Source organism: Podarcis muralis, chromosome 16 (genome assembly GCF_964188315.1).
Source record: "Podarcis muralis chromosome 16, rPodMur119.hap1.1, whole genome shotgun sequence".
Taxonomy (NCBI): domain Eukaryota; kingdom Metazoa; phylum Chordata; class Lepidosauria; order Squamata; family Lacertidae; genus Podarcis; species Podarcis muralis.
The window spans coordinates 16,171,001-16,191,207 of record NC_135670.1 but is presented as its reverse complement, the minus strand read 5'-3'; the positions used below and the strand labels follow the sequence as shown (position 1 = coordinate 16,191,207).

Genomic DNA, 20,207 nt, shown 5'->3' with positions numbered 1-20,207 from the left:
TCCTGCTGCTGCCGCGCTGCCGGAGCACGATTTCTGTTCTCATCCTAAAGCAAAGTTCTTAACCTGAGGTAATATTTCTGGGTTAACGGAGTCTGTAACCTGAAATGTATGTAACCTGAGGTACCACTGTAAATGCTTCTCAAGACCAGTTGCTGGAGACCACAGGTGAGGAGAGAGAGGTCCTGTTTGCAGGTTCCCCACAGGCATCTCACTGGTTGGGCACTGTGAGAACAGGATGCTGGGACATTGGCCTGATCCACCAACTTCTTCTTCGGTCCTTATGTACTTACTACCCGGGGCAGATAAGGTGAGTGAGCACCTTGCTTTGCAAAAGCTGGGTGTGTCTCCATGAGGTGATGGTAAAGGTAAAGCTTGATTGAAAGTACATGCGTACTTCAAGCTCTGGAAACTTCCAGAGAGGATTATTGCAACATGCTCTACGCAGGGCTGCCCCTGAAGCATAGCTGTTAACTTTTCCCTTTTCTAGCGAGGAATCCTATTCGGAATAAGGGAATTTCCCTTTAAAAAAGGGAAACGTTGACAGCTATGCCCTGAAAACAACTTGGAAACTTGAAATGGTCCAAAATGCAGCGGCCAGATGATTGGATGGGGTTCCATTAAGAAACTCATACTTTTAAAATAGCTTCACTGGTTCCCAGTTCATTTCTGGACCCAATTCAAGCTCACATTGGTGCTTAAAGCCCTAAAAGACTTGAGCTCCAAATACCCCAAAGACCGCTTCCTTCCCTACAGACCCTCTGAGACTGGCAGAGGGGGCCCTCTTGGTTGTTCCACCACCCTCAGAAATATGGGGCCCAGGACGCTGTCTTCTCTGTGGTGGCTCCAAAGTTGTGGAAGTCCATCTCCATGGAGTTGCACCTGGCTACTTCACTATACAGCTTTTAGCAAATGCTGAAGAGACACCTCTTTACTGTGACCTTTGATGTTGGAGATGTTTGTTTTCAGAGCCCACCCTGTTCCTGCAACTGCAATCTGTTTTAACTGTTCTGAATTTTGAATTTAAAATTGCTATGACCCACCCTGGGTCCTGTTGGTGAATAATCACAATAACTAATATTACTTTCAGCCAACATATCGACGTTTCCCCTTCCACTCACACTTCAGATGGGTTTTGTCCGTCTGGCTTTTCCTGTTATTGCTGAACGCGCAAACTGGGCATTTATGCACTCAAAAAATGTGCTGCATTGAATATTCTTTCTTCTCCCCCCCCCCCCCCCAAAAAAAAAACGTTCTCAGGGTGGTTTGGGGGCAAGCTTGCATTCCTCCAAAGTCTTCATCCGAAACCTTTGTGGGATGTTGTGACAGCTACTTACCTTTAATCACACGAGCTGTCCAGTGGTTTTTGTGGTTTTTTAACTTCCAAAGGAGGGTTTCGAGAGCGTGAGGCCCTCTCAGATGCTTTCCACAATTCCTCAAAGGGTTTCAGAGCAAAATTACACGACTGGGGTCCTTCCAAGCCATGCCAGGAACTGTGGCCGACAAGGAAATTGCGGAGAGGGCTTTGCAACTGCTGCGAGTGGCAAGAGCCCTTCTTTTACAGAGCAACTCACTTGCCAATCTACATTCTTAAGACACTCACTCTGTGTGCTGAAGGGCCCCCTTCACACATTATGCTTGTATCAGCTGTGTGCCTAAACACTTCACATTAAATAATAAATTGCGAAGGCAATAAGCGAGTATTAGAAAATGCAAATCATGCACATTGCTTGATGAACTTGATCCAGACATTGATTTTGAAAGTGTGAGAGTAAATTTACACCTCCAGGGCCCCCCCTGCCACCTCCCTTGCCTCTTAGCGCCCCTCCTGGGTAACCCCACCACCCTCAGGCGGGGTGGGAACCACTTTGAAAACCACTGATAAATATGAGCCATATAAATGAGTAGGATGGTTCAGTTCTGCTTGGCGCTGTGGAGTGCTGAGCTCCAGGGGGCAGCACAGCATTGGCAGAAAAAAGAAAGAAATAAGTTATTTTTAGATGTGATGAATTTTTTTTAACCAGCCTGGGTCTGTTAACTTGGGTTTCCGGGTTCCAACTGCCAAGATAAACCTCCCAGATGACGGGGAAGGAGTGGTTTTGAACTGTTTGGGAGAGTCTGATACTTTCATTTTCTGCAGAGTAAGGGAAAAACACACACACACACACAACCGAGAAAGCCTTGATCATAGCGCTCCTTCGCAGGAACTGCAGAGAAGACCACAACGTTTCTGGACTTCACTGAAGACAGCTGGTACTCCTGAGCCGGCAGGGAAAACACCACTTCTATAAAAAATAACTTGGTAAGTGAAAGTCACAGGGACACACTCTGCCAAGATTTCGTACACGGAACTCACTTCCACGTAGGAAACTGGCAACCATAGTGTGTGGTCTGAGGTCAGGCCTGGCATCAGCACCTTGGCAGGTACCATCAGACCAGTTCCTGCCCTGACCCCCCCCCCTAAATCAGTGGGTGGTAGCACTCCCCTGTGGGGGGCAGTGGGATTAACCAGGGGTGTATGGGCTAAGAGGCAAGGGGCTCTGGAGGCAAATGAATACAGTGGTACCTCCGGTTACATACGCTTCAGGTTACATACGCTTCAGGTTACAGACTCTGCTAACCCAGCAATAGTACCTCGGGTTAAGAATTTTGCTTCAGGATGAGAACAGAAATCATGCTCCGGCGGCGTGGCAGCAGCTGGAGGCCCCATTAGCTAAAGTGGTGCTTCAGGTTAAGAACAGTTTCAGGTTAAGAAAGGACCTCCAGAACGAATTAAGTACTTAACCCGAGGTACCACTGTACTGGGCTTTGGTATCACTGGATCACGGTCGTCAGTTTTGTTGAATTCGTTGAACTGAATAAGTTTAACTGGATTTTGAATAAATGTGCAGTCGATAGTGCTTTGAATCTTATTGTGGCTTCTCTAGGGAGGGAGTTCCAAAGCTGGGGCAGCCACCGAGAAGGCCCTCTCCCATGTCGAACAGCACACATCATACAGGCTAGCACGGTGAGCAATAAACCAAACAGTCCTGGGTTCAAATCACGACTCTGCCATGAGCTCCGTATCACATCATCAGCTTTCATGGACCACAGTGCTGTAAACATGCCTTGGATACGCTTTAAATGGATCTGCTTTCAGTAAACACAAATATTGGATTGTGCTGGAAGGCCACCGGCCATCCAGAAGACTTCAATTGCCTGCTTTTCACCCAATTAATCCGTTAATGGATTGGTTGTTTGCAAATGCTATGCATTTATGATAGCTGAGTTTCCCTCTATAGAAGCTTGTGGTTGGGTTTAATGAAGAAAATAGCATGAGTGGGGAGCAGGGGACGTGTTAACCCTTTCCCCATCTTGTTCCTGAGCTGATTTTGTACAAATAGGTGACTTGTACCCATGTGCTCTTGAAAAAAGCAGGAAACTTCCAGTTAGTGAGTGTGAAGTCCATGGGCTGACTTGCAGCTCACATGCCGTTTGTTTTAAAACCTCATGGATACAACTGGATCCTGTATAATTTTCATAGAAACATATTTATCTAATTGAAATTCTGCCCTTCCTCACAAAGGAGCCCAGGGTGGTTCCTGTACCAGGGCTACCTGTATTTTGAAGAAAGGGCTGGTGCTGTGATGCTTTTATTGTTAACTGCCTACATTTAATTGATTTTTTTTTAATACTATTTTAATTCCTTTCGTGTTTAATTACATTTTAGTGATGGTCTTTGTTATACTTTTAGCTCATTATATTTTATCTGTGTAAGCCGCCTTGAATCCCAGACTGGGGAAAAAGTGGGATATAAATAAATCTAATACAACAATAATAACATTTTGGTTACAGCTACTCTGTACTGATTGCCGTATTTTTTGCTGTATAAGATTCACTTTTTCCCTCTTAAAAAGTAAGGGGAAATGTGTGTGCGTCTTATGGAGCGAATGCAGGCTGCGCAGCTATCCCAGAAGCCAGAACAGCAAGAGGGATTGCTGCTTTCACTGCACAGCGATCCCTCTTGTTGTTCTGGCTTCTGAGATTCAGAATATTTTTTTTCTTGTTTTCCTCCTCCAAAAACTAGGTGCGTCTTGTGGTCTGGTGCGTCTTATAGATCGAAAAATACTGTATTCCTCCTGCTCCCACCCGCTAGACCATGGGTAGGCAAACTAAGGCCCGGGGGCCGGATCTGGCCCAATCGCCTTCTAAATTAAGCCTGCGGACGGTCTGGGAATCAGTGTGTTTTTACATGAGTGGAATGTATTTTATTTAAAATGCATCTCTGGGTTATTTTTGGGGCATAGAAATTCGTTCATTTTTCCCCCTTCAAAATATAGTCTGGCCCCCCACAAGGTCTGAGGGACAGTGGGCTGGTCCCCTGCTGAAAAAGTGTGCTGACCCCTGCACTAGACCCTCCAGCTACAAGCCTGGCTACCTAGCATTATTAATCTTTACCCTCCCAGTCCCCGGCGTATCTCTGCCAAATGGTGGGTGCCACTACATGCATCATGCCACAATAAATCTGCTAATAAATAAGGTGTCACAACATTTATTATTATGGGGTGGGGGGGGCTGCAATCAAATGACAGCCTCAGGGCTGCTGCATCAGAGATTACCATGGTTAGGCATGGTTTTTACTTGATCGTCAAACATAATTGTTTTTGAATGTTTGAAATAGTCGTTTAAAGCTGCTTTCAACTGACAATTTTAATTGTTTATTCTTTCTGTAAACCACTTTGAGCCCCCCCCCCCTTTACAACCAAGCGGTATACATACAGATTTTGTCAGGGAAATTTTGGCAGCAAAAGCCGGATATATGGCAACGCGATGGAAAAACAGCTCCAAAAGCGTAAAATCACTATTTTTGAGGGGAGGATCCCCATCCAAAACTAAACAATTTGGTTTTGCTCCCACCAAAAAAGAGCGGCTGAAAAGAGCACGGTGCGCCTGACTGCGGGCAGAGGAATTTAGCGTCGCTCCCTTAGGCCCTCCCCGCTGTTCTCTACGGCGCTTCCTCCGCCCCCTCTCAACAACCCCCGCCCCTCCGCGGAGCTCGAAGGGGGCGGGGCTTCCTCCAGTTCTCCAACCCTCTATTGTCTTCCCTCCTCCTGCCCCCTCTGGCACTCCGTGCGGCTCTCGGGCGGCGGCGGAGTTTATCGCCGCTCCCTGGGCCGCCCCCTCCGTTTTCGGCCGCGGCGGCTACGATGCCTCAAGATGGCGGAGGCGGCCGAGCTGAAGGTAGGAAGAGGAAGCGGGGCGGGGGGGGGGGGGAGGGAAGGAGGGCGCCCCCCAGGAAAGGGTGGGGGAAGGAGGGGAGGAGAATTATAACAAAAAATTAGAGAGAGCTTTTATTGCATAAAGCAAATGGGTAGAAAAATGTGGGGGGGGGGGAGATAGGGGAGGAGGAGAAACCTGGGGTGCATTTTTTGGGGGGAGATATAAGGAGGGAGCCCCCAAATAAGATGAGGGAGCCTCTGCTGCCTGAAGCAAATGGGTAAAGATGACGGGGGCTGTAGTTGGTAAAATGGGGGTACTTGGAGCGCGTTTTTTGTGGGGGGAGAAGGGAAACACCCCCAGCTATTTGGGTGTGTGAAGAATATGAGAGAGCCTTGAATATACAAAACAAATGGGGGGGATAGAAAACGGGGTGCTGCAATAGGCAAGAGGGATGGGGAAGGTACCTGGGATAATTGGGGGTAGAAAGTGGGACATCCTCCCCCCAGGTGTGGGGGGGATATGAGAGAGCTTTATTGCATGAAATAAATGGGGGTGGTAGAAAAGGAGGGGAGGACTGGAAGGGGGGTACCTGAGGGTACAATTTTTTGGCAGGTTGGGGGGAGGGAGAAGAGAGGTGGGTGTGGAAAGCAGCTGTGCAGTAAAGCCCAGGGTAAAAGGGGGAGGGAATAATGGGGGAGTGGGGGGCAATGGGGTATAGGTTAAGTTAGTGAGGGGTGTAAAGAGGGTGGGGTGTGAGTAGCTGTGGGGGTGCAGGGGGAGGGGAGGTTTGATGTTGGGGGGTAAGAACATGTGCAGAGTGAGAAGCCTTGGTAGGGTTGGGGAGTAAGAACAGGGGGTCAAGGAGGGGGCGGGAAATGACTCCTATAGGAGATCATGAGGGGATGGGGGGTTGGAGTTCAAAGTGAGGGGGGTGAAGGGGTGAGAAGAGAATTTGCCTGGGAGGGGTATTAGTGTGGGAAACAGGGGCTGCAAAACAGAAGATGGGGTACAGTGGCGATGTGGAGGGAGGGGTATGTTGGCGAGAGAGAGCTATAGGGAGATGGGGGTATTTGGGGTACAGAGAGAGCAGAGAGAATCAGACATGAGTTCAGGATAAATTGGGGAGGTGAGGAGTTGGGAAAACCTGTGTCGTAAAAAGGATATTAGGGTGGGGGGAGACAAATAATATTGGGGTAAGGGCAGAACATCTGGGGTGATGTGAAGCTGATAGAAGACCCAAAGGGACATTGGGTATGTGTAATTTTGTGCAATGAAAACCAGAGGTGGAAGGGTGGGCTGTGGCAGGGGTGTACGGATTGAGTGCGATCTGGGGTTCAGAAGGGATAAGATCATTGAGGAAGGATCATGGCTCAGTGGTCTGCTTGGCATGCAGAAGGTCCCAGGTCTGATCCCTGCCGGCGTCTCCAGGTAGGGATGAGAGAGACCACATTTGTCTAAAGCCTTGGAAAGCCACTGCTGCCAGTCAGTGTAGAGAATATTGAGCTAATTGAACCAATGGCTTTATTCCGTATAATCTGCTCAAATACAGCCACAACACGTGGCTAGTAAGTATGGTAAAAGCAGCTTCCTATTTCCCCTGTGCTGCAGCTTGTTTCATGCTATGATCCCATAGCTAGAGAATTTGGTGGGGGTTGCTCTCCTGTATATATGGTTTTTTTCTTTCTTTCTCATCTTTAGGAGTCAGAGTGCCCACTGCCATCATTGCCCACTGCCAGACCCCGGAATATGCAGTTGCCCCTGGTAACTAACGAATTCTGAAACCAATTTGGGGTCCTCGTTGGTGTGTTAAAATCCCCTGCATGGGTTCCTATCTGGCTTTTCCTGGGGACAAATCTTGAGGTTCTACCCACCTTGGCTGGGAGTAGTCATGGGGACATCTTTAAACATTCATAGAATTGTTAAGACTTTCCAGCTTTTGTCTTTCCTTACCTTCCATCTTATTTTTAATGAAACAACTTTCTTGTCTCTTAGATCTTTACTAACCCCCTATGTTGAGCTTGCTGGGAAATCTAGGTCTTGAAATTGCAGGAGAGGATTGTGAATCCATCATTTTTAAACTTATCTACCCAAGCATATTAATAATCATCACTTGCTTATCTCTGATCCTTTTTACATTGGCTTAAGGGGCTGCGTTGTAAAGGAATCACTATGTTTTAACTACTTGGGGAGATGGGGGAAGATGACAGCCGTAGAATGCTGACAGACTGGACAGCTTCTGTCAATAAAATGACAAGCTGGCTTGACTGGTGAATACCTCACGTGGGGCTTTCAGCCAGGTGTGGCCACACATTGTTTAGTGCTAAGGGAGCTTTGTCTGCAGGTCTCTGGAAGTATTTATAGCAAATACGTGTTAGCGGCTTTTCATACAGGCTGTGCACATGTACAGACTTAAAAGCTTGTTCACACATACACACAGCCCTTGAATAATGCCCTCTGCTTCTTTGCCCCAAAATGACTAATTTGCATTAACAGTGGAGGTGGTTAAAACAGTTTCTCCAATGTACCTCTTTGCAAGGGAGGGGAAGTTCACACAACAGAATGTTCCTCCATGCAAAATCAAATCTCCGTACTACAGCAGGGAAATGGCTAGGTTACAACTCCTCTCCTCACTGTATTAGTTTTCTAAGTGCACAGAATCTGAGTTTTGTTCTGTTTTAAAATTACGTGGATCAGTCTTGTGATTCCCATACAGCCCAGATTAGTACAATCTTCCCCTTGCTGTTTGTGTGAACCAGACCACATCCATCACACCTGTTGCAGAAAAGAATGACGTTGAGAACATTAATATTATAGTTGTGACTGGCTCTGAAATGGTTGTGTCATTGTGTAAGAAACGTTTTTAATAAAATAATGCCTTTGAACTGAAGGGGGACATGAAGAGCCAGAACTAGACATTTAAGGAATTAGGTCTAATGTATGAATGCTGCTGAGAGACTGCAAGGAACCATAGTCTTGGAAAGGGCTAAAAAATCTTTAGTGTGTAACGAGAGAGAGTCATTAGCGTGTAACACACTCCCTCGGACAGGCAATCCAGACCACACTCTGGGGCATTTGACTGGCTAAGGAAGATTCAGTTAATGGTCAAGACTTTTGAAAGCATTAGTTTGATTAGAACAAGAAAAGGGGGGAAAGGTAACTTCGGCTACCTGCAAGTTTGATACTCATGGCTAAGAAACAAATTAGTTACTGTTTATTGCGAAACAATGAAATGAACTTTTTATAAATACATAAAGAACAGTTAAGAGTTACAATGTTGGGTGAGATTTTTTTTCCAAATGTGAATGGGTTCATGGGAGAGTTCCTTTTCTTTCCCTTTTATCTTGGAACAGCAAGGTCAGCCTGCAGTTGCAGTTTGCTTAAAAGGAAGAAATGAAGCTCAGGGACAGCAACTCTAACAAAAAGAACAAAAGTTACTTTTTAAAAGGCTAAGTTGGCAGCAACAGGCCACCTTTTCATCTTCAGGGCTGTGGAAGGTTTGACTGTGGTTAAATAGCAGGTGATCAAATGCCACCAGCAGTGACTGAAAGGATACCTTTATACCAAATAGCTTCAGGTGGCTCAAGCAAGCTATTCAAGGCACATTGTGCAGGGTACCTGCCCCTCATGGCCGGAATCTCTTTGGGGTTCAGGTTGAACCGGAGAGCCCTGAAAGAAGCACTTCTGTACATGTAAGGTGTCACTTCCTGAACTTTTGAGAGCCAGAGCACACCTTTCCTGAATTTAAATTGGAACACTTTGCTTTTAACACCTGGAGAGGTGGGCAGAGGAGCTCCTGGTATACTGGTCCCATAGCCAGCAGGGGCCCAAGATTCTGAATTTTCTGTTTTTTGTTTTTGTTTTGTTATTTTAAGAAAAGTAAGCCTATAGCTCTCCTTGAAAGTAAGTTATGAAGCAAAATGTGCAGGTCTTCTTCCAAGCCATTTTTGTGAGACGGGCCAAACTGGCTGCTCCCAACTTTACGTGTTTTTAGCGTATGAGTGAAGTAAGATCAGTGACTGCCAAGTGAGTTATTTGGAGACCAGACAGGATCCCAGGGCTTCTTCTTGTCTGGCTCCTGTTGCATTTTCTAGTTCTTGGGATCTCTGTTGTATGCACAGGTGGGGTGCATATTTCATGTTGTTTATCTGAGATCAGGTACTCCTTAGAAGAAGTTATTTTTCTGCAAATCCTGCTGCGCAATAAGGGTGGGTGGGTGTTAGAGAATTTCCCCCCATGCCCATGGCAAATGCAAAATAGAAGCTAAAGAGAAACACTGCAAAGAGAAGCTAAAGACCAGGCTCTCATTAAGGACTCGCTGTATAGTTAAGTTACTGTACATTGTTATTATCCCTGGGTTACCTTTATGTTGTGAGCCACCTTGAGATCTACAGATGATGGGCAGTATATAAATTTTAATTACGGTAATAAGAATAATAATAATAATAATAGTGCAATAATAATAGTAACTCAAATATGTGCATATAAGGTTTAGGCGGCAATATTATGCACACATGCCTACTTGAGATTTAAGTCCTGTTGAACTCTGCAGTGCATACTTTTGAGTAAACGTAGGCAGAAGTAGGAAATCCTGTAACTGCAAAAATGTAAGAGGTGTGGGGAGTGTCAGGCATATACAGTGGGTCAGGTCGAAGGAGATAGCACAACTACACAAACTCCCTTCTTCTCCCCTGCCCCCTCCCACTTTTTGCCGCTTTGTGCTTTTTCAGACAGGAAGAGCCAGATTTGGCAAGCAGTGGGGAGCCGCCTGTGGGCCTTGCATTGCCACCCCCAACTCCTCCATTTAAAGGATGGAATTTTCCAGGCCCTTTTTCTGCCAATCCCCCCTTCTGCAAATAAGGCCTCAGCTAAGACATTTCACTTGGAGGAGAGTAATGTTTAAGCACATGGGTTGGTTGGGTGTGTGTGTGTGTGTGTGTATGTGTATGTGTAGAGTGCTGCATTTTCAAAGGCTGATTTAGCCCACCCATGGAGCTGGAGCATTTGCCCAGCTGGCTGCCTTGATGGCTTTCTTAACCTCTTTGAAGTCTGAAGGCTCCCTCCCGGCAAACTGAATCCCCTCTTGTCTCTCTTTCTCACCCGCATCAACCCTTTTTCCATGTTCTGCTTTGTTTCGTTTGTTCCATATTTATTTGACTGAGACCAAGAAAGATTTGGTTTCCCCACCTTGGAGGTCTGTCTGTCTGTCTGTCTGGGGGTGGGGGGTGGGCAGCAGTGTCCAGGAAGGGGCTCCTTTGGAAAGAGAAATGAAGGGTTTGTTTTCAGCGATTGTATACTTAGGACTAGCTCTGATAATTTTGCATATTTGGCAGCTAAAAATAAAATAAAAGATTTCCCAGACTCTGAGGCAAGCAGAGACTAGGCAATTCCCCACTGTATATATAACTATATATATATATATATAGGACTCCCAAGAACTTGCAATGCTTTGTCAGGTACACATGGAACAAAGGGGGAATTTAGATATTGGGTGGGCACTAAAATCTTCTGCAGCGCCCCCCCCCCCGTTTCCTGCCATTATCCAGCTTCCGCCTTCACCTTTACCCACATGCTTTCAATCTAATCTTCAGAGGCTAGGAACTTGCTTTTCCTCTTTTATTAATGAAAAATATTGTCATGATACAAAATCCTTTGCCCCAGGTAGCAATGCTCCATCTTTGCACAGAGAAGTTGTGGATCTGCTTAACTCAGGTGCTGCACAGATATTTTGACTTAGAACATGGGAAACCTCTTTTTACAAAAGATGGGTTGGTCTCGCTCAGTAGAGCCTGCTCAAAGACCAAGGAGACTGTGACCCTCCAGTTGTTGTTGGGTTAGTACACCTATCGTTCCATCCATTGGCCGTCCTGGTTGAGGCTGATGGAAGTTGATCTCCAGGATTTTCAAAAAGGAGTCTTTCCTAGCCCCATCTGGAAATGCTGGGAATGAACCTGGGATCTCCTGTGTGCAAATTTTATCATAAGAAGAGCATTCTGGGTCAAGCTAATGGCCTGTCCACTGCAGCATCCTGTTCTCAGAGTGCCCAACCCATTATGGGAAGCCTGAAAGCAGGCTTTGAGCACAACAGCCCCACTTGTGATTCCCAGCAATTGGCAGCCAGAGGGGCACCCTACCATTTTGCTGTGGCCCATCCTCTGGGCCGCAGAAGCAAAAACAAAACGCCCACGATAGCTTAGTGAGAGATCCCTGTAATTCTTGAGAGTAAGAGTGCCTTCTTGATGCTGCATCCTGGAAACCAGAGAGGCTCTTGGCTTCAAGACAACCTTCTCTGTGTCTGTTGCACTGGCAAGAGCTCCCACTGAAAATCTGAGAAGCAGATTGAAAACCACGCGTTGTCCCCATGAACCTATATAGACTATTTTGTTGTTTGTGTTCATAGCATTTCTCAATTTATTTTCTGTTAAACAAGAAACAAACAAAAAAGCAGCAAACAAGACCTTAAAAGCAGACTGAACCAGATAAATAGCATAAAAACAGGAATGAGCAGCCCTCTGCCCCATTTACAAACCAAACAACTCTGAGACCCCCAAATTTAGAAGGCTGTTGAGGATTAAAAGGAAAGGATTTTACCTTTCTTTGAAAACCCCTGGGGTGTGCTCTGTAAGCCTTCCTCTCAGGATGTCCTATAATTTGTGGTGCCATCTCTGAGTAGCTCCTCCCATGTTACAAACTTTTAGTGTTTTAAATAATTATGACATTCATCCTCAGAACAGCCTTGTGAGTTAGGTGGTTGTTCTCATCCTCCTGGGATTGCACTCTCAATAGAGGTGAGGCTCCCAACTGATCTTCTCTTAGGCCCCAAAGCAGTTCTTTATCTGCTGGACCAGAGTTGCCCTGCCTTATATTCTGAATTGGTTGTTCTTGAGTTTTGAGCAGGGAGAGAAGCTTGTGGGGGTTTGAGGTGAGGAAATGTGGCTGGCAGATGTGAAGTTGGGTGAAGGGGTGGGAGGTGAGTACCCCTGCAAGAAAGACTCTCCACCTCCTCTCCCTCCAAACCTCACATGTGTTGCTGGTCGGTTTTCTCTCTTTGATCTTGGTAGTCAGTGAGGACTAGAAACCAATTTAAAGGGTGTCTAAATTCAGGTGTGGGATGCGGGTGGCGCTGTGGGTTAAACCACAGAGCCTAGGGCTTGCCGATCAGAAGGTCGCTGGTTCGAATCCCCGTGACAGAGTGAGCTCCCGTTGCTCGGTCCCTACTCCTGCGAACCTAGCAGTTCGAAAGCATGTCAAAGTGCAAGTAGATAAATAGGTACCGCTCTGGTGGGAAGGTAAAGGCCGTTTCCGTGCGCTGCTCTGGTTCGCCAGAAGCGGCTTAGTCATGCTGGCCACATGACCCGGAAGCTGTACGCCGGCTCCCTCGGCCAATAAAGCGAGATGAGCACCGCAACCCCAGAGTCAGCCACGACTGGACCTAATGGTCATGGGTCCCTTTACCTTTACCTAAATTCAGGTGATCTTTCAAATCAGCTATTGGGGATATGCTGCAAGCTTCCATTCCCCTTACCCCTTGCTTGCACACCTGTTAGCCCCTTTCCACCCAGCTGTAGTGCTGGCTGGGGCTGATGGGAGTTGTAGTCCAAAACATCTGAAGAACAGCAGGTTGGAGAAGGTTGGCATAGAGCCAATAATGAGCACTCAACCAGGTGTTCAGTTGCCTAACCGTAGTATTGCCCCAGCCCACATTTTACCATCTTGAAATGAGAGGAAAGGTGTTTGCTTCTGTAGAGAGGAAGTAAAGTCCCTTTCCTCATAGGGGAGTCACTCCATCTCCTTGATAATTTTGGTATCCCTTTTCTGCATGCAAAGTGGGTACTTTCTACTGAGTTAACAGGCTACCTGATCCTTTGAGCTGCATTTGAGAGGAATTAGACCTGGGCCTTCTCTTCTCAAAGCAGGTGCTCTGCCACTGAGCTCAGGTGACCACCTTGGCATGATCCAGATCTTGGGAGACATTAATGGCTAACCTGCCCCCCACTCCTAAGTTTCCAAGTATGACCTAATGCCTCTTGAATGTAGATTATGTCCTGCTCCCCCTCAATTCTTTGGGATGGTTTGACCCATGGGTAGGCAAACTAAGGCCTGGGGGCCGGATCAGGCCCAATCTCCTTCTAAAACCGGCCCGCGGACGGTCCAGGAATCAGTTTGTTTTTACATGAGTAGAATGTGTTCTTTTATTTAAAATGCATCTCTGGGTTATTTGTGGGGCATAGGAATTTGTTCATACTTTTTTTCAAAATATAGTCCAGCCCCCCACAAGGTCTGAGGGACAGTGGACCGGCCCCCTGCTGAAAAAGTTTGCTGGCACCTGGTTTAGCCTATAATGTAGCATGATAAGAAGCAGGCAGCTTCATTGCAGGGGGTGGGGGGCAAGACTGGCTAAAGGTATCGCATTCCAAAACATTTTGTAGCCATTGGGGAAACCTGTGGGAAGTGTTGGGGGGGGGATTTTAGGAAAAAGTTGTATTGCATGCAGTGCTTTCTCATTAACCCTAAACTTATTTTGCTGGTTTGAGAATGTGAAGTGTGTGCGTATTTAATGTATATCTTAGTGCTCACAGTTGTATTGCGTATTTATTTATTTATTTCACACAATTTACACACTGCTTGACTTTTTTATTTTTAAGATAAAGCTATGCAATTTTTAAAAGTATACACGCCTTAGTTTTATTGAAATGGCAACCGTGAATGTATCTAGGAACTAGTGATAAGAGCTTTTTGCCATTTGGGAAAATGAGAGAGAGAGAGAATGTTTCGGGCTCCTGCGGGTGACTTCATGAGCTAAGGGCCCAGGTCCAGAAGGTTGAAACGCCTTACCTTTTAGGCTGCACACATTTATGAAGCACCTGAAGATGGTCTGCGTTTGGCAACATCTGAAAGCGTTTTTCCAGGCCACATCCTAGAATTGTTGCTTGCTTGGCCATCCAATCAAGTACATCAGCACTGCAGTTGCTGATATTACTGCTTTTGAATCTTTTATCTGACTGGGAGGTGTGCAGGACTATGAATTAGCTGTGTAAGTAGTATTTTTAAAACTCTGCTTTAAAAAGTATTTTACTTGCAGATCTGAAAGAGAAGGGTTGGACCAAATTCATTATTATTAATTTCATTAACAATTTCATGGACGAGAGGACTATCGATGGGTGCTAGGCATGATGGCTATGTTCTGCCTCCATGATTGGAGGCAGGAATGCTTCTGAATACAAGTTGCTGCAAGCCACAGGAGGGGAGCGCGCTCTTTCGTTTTTGAATCCTGCTTGCAGCTTTCCTATTGGGGCATCTGGTTTGCTACTGTGAGGACAGGATGCTGAATTAGATAGGTCCCCCTTGGCCTGATCCAGCAGGCCCTCCTTATGTTCTAGAAAACTCGTCTTAAATATTTTCTTCCACCAATTTCTCCATTTAAAAAAAATCAATTCCCCTCCCATTTCTTTCTTGATGATATGGGGTGAAGTGAACCTGAATGTTTCCTCCTCCCCAGGCTTTTGCTTCTCTAGCCCAAACTCTGTGCCCTAAGCAGCACCCCTTTCCCTTCCTTTTGTCTAGGAGTACCCCCCACCCTCACAACTGGAAACCCTGCAGAGTCAGTTTGGTTCTTGGGTAGATGGAATCAGGAGCCGGGGATAGGTGCTTCATTCTGAGTAGGGTACCAGATGTGTACAATATCAGATGTTTTAATGCCAGAGATGGCTAGCACTAAAAATTGGGGTTCAGGGAGTGCCATCTCAAAATCTGTATACTTCTCTAAATATTCTGTTCCCCTCTCTACCCCTTTCCAGCACATGGTTATGAGCTTTAGAGTGTCGGAGCTGCAGGTGCTTCTGGGTTTTGCGGGCAGAAACAAGAGCGGGAGGAAGCATGAGTTGCTCACCAAGGCCCTGCAGCTGCTGAAGTCTGGCTGCAGCCCGGCCGTTCAGATGAAAATCAAGGAGCTGTACCGGCGACGGTTCCCCCGGAAGATCCTCACCCCCTCGGACTTATCCATGCTGCACCTCCAGGCGGGACAGCTGCCCTCCACCACGACGCTGACCCAGGGCACCATGTGCCACTTGCCCTACGACAACGGGTCAGTGACCTCTGGGGTGCCGGTTGGCATGTTGCCCCCGGTGCCTATGCTGGGACCCAAGCATGAGGCGGACGTCCCACACCTGTCTCCCCCCATCCACCCGGTTCACCCGGACGTGAAAATGCGGCGGTTGCCCTTCTACGATGTATACGACGAGCTCATCAAGCCCACCACGTTGGGTGAGTCCTCCAAGCTGTTTCTTCCTTTTTGCCCTTTCCTCCCTACTGACTCTAGAACTTGAGATAGCTAGGGACGAAGAGTGCTGTGGAACCCAGAAGCTTGCAAACTCTGCCTGCCAAAACATTGGCGCCAGCCAGGGGAAATAAGATGCCACAAGAGGAAACCATTATGTCTGAATTGACAAATCATGATTTGCAATTGGCCAGCAAGCCTTGGCTTGAAGTGGGTTTGCAAACCTGGGTTTGTGGTTAGCTATGGTTTGGCGTGATGACAAATGGAAGGGAAGGGTCAAGGCTCGGCGATAGAGCAGCTGCTTTGCCTGCAAAACGTCTCGGGTTCAATCCCTGCTGGTTTCTTCAGGTAGGGCTGGGCATGTCCCCTGTGTGGAAACCCTGGAGAGCCACCGCTGCTGCCAGTCAGTGTAAGCAGTACTGAGCTAGATGGACCAGTGGCCTGGCTCAGAATTGTTGGGGAAACGCCCCCCCCCCCCCCCCCGGGAAGGGTGCCAACTTCCCAAGACTTCCCAAGGCTTCTCTCTGGCTGGAATCCTCCCTCAGTCCAGAGAGACAGGTAATAAGCGACTCCTCCCTCTTGAGAGGAGCACACTCCGCTTCTGGCATTCCATGACAGAAGAAAGACAGTCCGTAGTATAACTCACGACTGTACACGGAGCTAATACAAGCATGTCTGCTCTCCTGAGCAGCTATGGCTCGACTCCCAACTTCTACCTCAGAAGTGAAAGTACATTCTCCCGTTACACTGGGAGCCAGCTGAGACTTCCTGTCTCATGCTCAGAGACATCACATGATGTCAGCAATGTGCTGCTACCTTGCAGCTGGTGGGAACTCAAATCCCAACAAGAATAAGGTAGCTCCCTATGTTCCTAAATCTTAGTTATGCTGTTGCTCGACCCTGAAGGTCTTCTATGCCATAGACATTGAGGTGAACTTACAAAGTTGAATGCTGAAGGGATAGAAAATGAAAAATAGACTGGCTAATTTGAATTACATATTGAAAAATGACAAACAAAACATCCCCCCCCCCAATCCTGAAAGCATAGTTCGGATCTAAATAATATTTGTCAGGTTCGTATAAGCAGAGAGAGTCCAAAAGTTGATGTCAGTCTAAGGAAGGCTTTAATACAACCATATGTTACAGGATGGAGCGGGTATAGTTTGTGCGGCAGAGTTTGTGTTCTGGTTAAATTATTTAATCGGTCCAATAATCAACAGAAGAAGAAGAAAATGGAAAGAGGCAAGCAGCTCTACACTTGAGATTGCCTTTTGTCTGTTGTGAGTGGGGTGCTAAATGATGGCTAGGGCAAGCCATGGTTCATTGTGCTGTGGAAAATGAGCCACTGAAACCAGGAGACAGATTAAGAAGCTTCTCAGTGAGACAATTTTTGTTGAGTCCCAAGATTCCAAAAAATTAACACTCTTCTGAGAATTTAACAAAGCATTAGTGCTTTGTGTGTGTCCAAGGAGATGGAAAGAGATGGTAAAGGGAGACCATTGTCAAATCCTTGCAAGTTTTGGTTTGATTGTCAGAGCCAAAAATAATTATATGTGTCTTATGGCAGGTGAAAAATTGGCAGATTTGTCATGGCAAGAGTGTTGGTGAGCTAATGCCAGCTTAATAATAATAATAATAATAATAATAATATAGAGTGGCATGTGTTTTGCAGTAGAACCAGAGTGAGACTGAGTAAGGGTAAAGGGCCCTTGTTCTCATTCCGGAGGCCATGAAGTGCTGCAGGAATGTTTAACTGTGATAGTTCTTGCCTTGGCTTCACCTGCAGGGCCCGGGAATGTCTCTATCCCAGGGCTAGCATTTTTCAGATTTTTCTGCTGAGGGGCAGAGCTGCCTGCGTCCACCCTGTAATGGTAGGAGAGAGAGTCAGTACAGAGACAGAGATTCTAGTCTCATATACACCAGGCACTATGCATTCTGCACTGAAAGAAAATAAAATTCCATTATCTGTGTCAATTGTGCAAGTTGCACAATGCCTTCTGCCTTCCCTGACTATTTTGTGTGATTTTTTTTTGCTTTGCAAGTTGTGCACAGGAACCTGATTTGTGAAGGCCAAACTTCCCCAACATAGGGCCCTCCAGATGTTTGGGACTGGTCATAGTTGCTGGGGCTGATGGGAGTTGTAGTCCAAAATATCTATATATTGAGGTGCATAGGAAGCTGCCTTCAGCCAGATCAGATGGCCAGTCAGCAGCTTTGGATTTGGGTGGGAGGGTCTTCACTGTCACCTGCTGCACATGGATCCGTTTTTTAACTTCTGATGCCATGGATTGGGTCCTTCCGCATGCAGAGCACATGGTCCCACACTGAATCATTCCTTCCCTCCCAACTGGTAGTGCACACTGGTGATTCTTCACCAGTTTCCTCTCTACCTCCATGCAATACTGTTGCTGCAATGTGTTAGCTGTGCTTGTGTTTTGAACTGTTTTGAATTATGTGTATACCTAGTTGAGATGGCAGTTTAGAAGGCAATTAATAAATTAAGTGTAATAATAGTATTAATAATCCCTGATCATTGGCCATGCTGACTGCTAGGGCTGAACGATGGGAGTTGGAGTCCAAGGATATCAGAGAGCTGCATTTTCCCCATCCCTGTGCTAGACATGAAGGAGCCAGGGATAAGCATGTGGAGCCCATTTCCATTCCACCTATGATGGAGAGGGCAAATAGGTGGTCCAGGGAGCCTGCTGAGCTCCACCCCCCCCCTCTGTTTCAGGATTCCTTTGTGCATAGCAGAACTCTTGGTTTGGCCTCCCCTGTGGGCTTCTGATTACGGCCTTGTCTGATCACTTTGGCCTTTGGCCTTTTCTCTTTGCAGCATCTGTGAACAGCCAGAGGTTTGAGGAGGCTCACTTCACCTTTGCCCTGACTCCCCAGCAGGTGCAGCAGATCCTTGCCTCTCGGTAAGGGCCATTTTATTTTCTGTTTAGGATTTGTAGCTCTTTCAGCACACACACAAAATGCAATGGCTGAGTGCAGACACTGTATGAAACCACAGTCAAGGGTGCTTAACTGGTGTGATGTCTGAGTTTAACAACCACAGTTTGTGATTGCCTGAGAAACTGGAATCGGAAGCTGGTTTGAAGTGTGCCTGCAAACCGTGGTTTGCACTAAGCATCAGGAAATTTTAGTCACGCATTAGGACTAAGTATCGTTATTTTGTGCAGTGTCTGAATTGGCAAACCAAAGTGACAACCGGTTCTTTGCCTCGAAACAGGAGTCCTCAGCCAGACAGAAAATGAAATCAAATAAGCATCTGGTAAACCCTAGTTTGGCTTGTTTGTTCTAAACTATGATTGATACAAACTGGTGCGGTGTCTGAACTGAGCCAGTAACGTAAGAGCAATACTACAACCAGGATGTTTATTTCAAGTATTGCATTCTCCTTTTCACCACAAACGCCTACAAAGTGGTTTACAAAGGGGGGGGGGGAACAAAATTAAATACAGTATATAAAACATGAAGAAAAAAACAATAATGCAGGACTTACAATTAACTTTACAATTCTATTCACTCAAAACCCACACAAATTCCACATCGACTAACACGTCCACACCTCAAATCAATTTTCACATGTACGCATACACCCACACAAACAAACTAATGGGATAGTATGCAGGATGAGTTGTGTTTAAACCAGTGAATCTTGCTTAGAGAGCAGGCTTTTCCTGTTGCTTTCACACATACACAGAGAGAGAGATGTTTGTAGGTAAGAAAGTATTGAAGCTATGTTTATTGTCGGAAATACACAATTTAGGGAGTAACTTTTTAGTTCTAGCCTAAGTAGCTGGTCTACAGTAGAACAAGGCAACCAGGCTGGCTCCTTTCTTTGTTCAGAGGATAGTTAAAGATCTCATCCCCCCCACCCCCAATATCAATATTTTATCTGATTTCAAGATTCAAAATTACATTTTAACACTCAATAATTATAATCCTATTCTGCAATACTAATGACTTCCTGCTCACCCGTCCTTGGTGTTTATAACTGTAATATAATTTCATTTTAAAGTTCCCTCATATCAGGTTTTATCCTCTTTAAGTGGCTTCTTAATATAACCTACTCCCCCCTCCCAAACTTCAACCCCGCTCCCGCCATGGGTATCACCAACAGAGGCAGCTGCGCATAAACATATATGCAACCAAAATGGGCGTTCCAGAAGGTTTTTACTCTTCCCTGCTGCGGTCTTCATATATAAAGAGTTACTTTAAAAATAAACTAGAAGTTTGGCCACCAGGCTTAGCACGCTGGTCAAATGCTACTAATTGACCACCTATAATTTGACTGTGGTCAGTTTGAACGAAGCCTTAGGTACCACATTTGTTAGCAGGAGTTTGGGCAGGAACGGGGGCTGCTTGCTGCGGAGACTGGCAGCAGTCAGGGGCAGCATAGCCAAACATCTCCCACTGGCTCCCTGCTGTAACTCCAGACAATGGCACAGTTCTAGGCCTGGGCTGTGGACCAGCAAATGACAGCATCTTGCTTGCTATAGAAATTGAAGGTTGGAAGATTCAGGGGCAGGTGAAAGAAAGTCATGCAGCACATAGTTAAACTATGGAACTCCCTCCCACTGGAGGCAGGGATGGCCATCCGCCTAGAGGCTGAGACAAATTCCTGGGAGAGATGGCTGTGGATGACTACTAGCCTTGATGGCTAGGCTCTGCCTGGGGGGCAGCGGGAGGCAGCAGTGTTTTGGAATACCAGTTGCTGCAAACCACAGGA

At 46.3% G+C, this 20,207-nt stretch overlaps 1 protein-coding gene across 6 annotated transcripts in view; it reads left to right on the top strand.

The window, feature by feature from the left end:
• The first annotated feature begins 2,143 nt into the window (after positions 1-2,143).
• The window catches only part of PIAS3 (protein inhibitor of activated STAT 3), a 35,044-nt gene continuing 16,980 nt past the window's right edge, over positions 2,144-20,207 (top strand). For 2 of the 6 annotated variants that reach the window (XM_028709110.2, XM_028709105.2), the window contains exons 1-3: positions 5,078-5,217; positions 14,991-15,456; positions 18,306-18,390. In XM_028709110.2, coding sequence (XP_028564943.2) covers positions 5,194-5,217; positions 14,991-15,456; positions 18,306-18,390 — 575 coding nt within the window. In that variant the 5' untranslated portion in view covers positions 5,078-5,193. Of the gene's footprint in view, positions 2,300-5,073; positions 5,218-6,894; positions 6,958-13,724; positions 14,228-14,990; positions 15,457-18,305; positions 18,391-20,207 lie in introns of those variants that run through there. The other 4 variants (XM_028709104.2, XM_028709106.2, XM_028709109.2 and 1 more) reach the window with 4 other exon arrangements.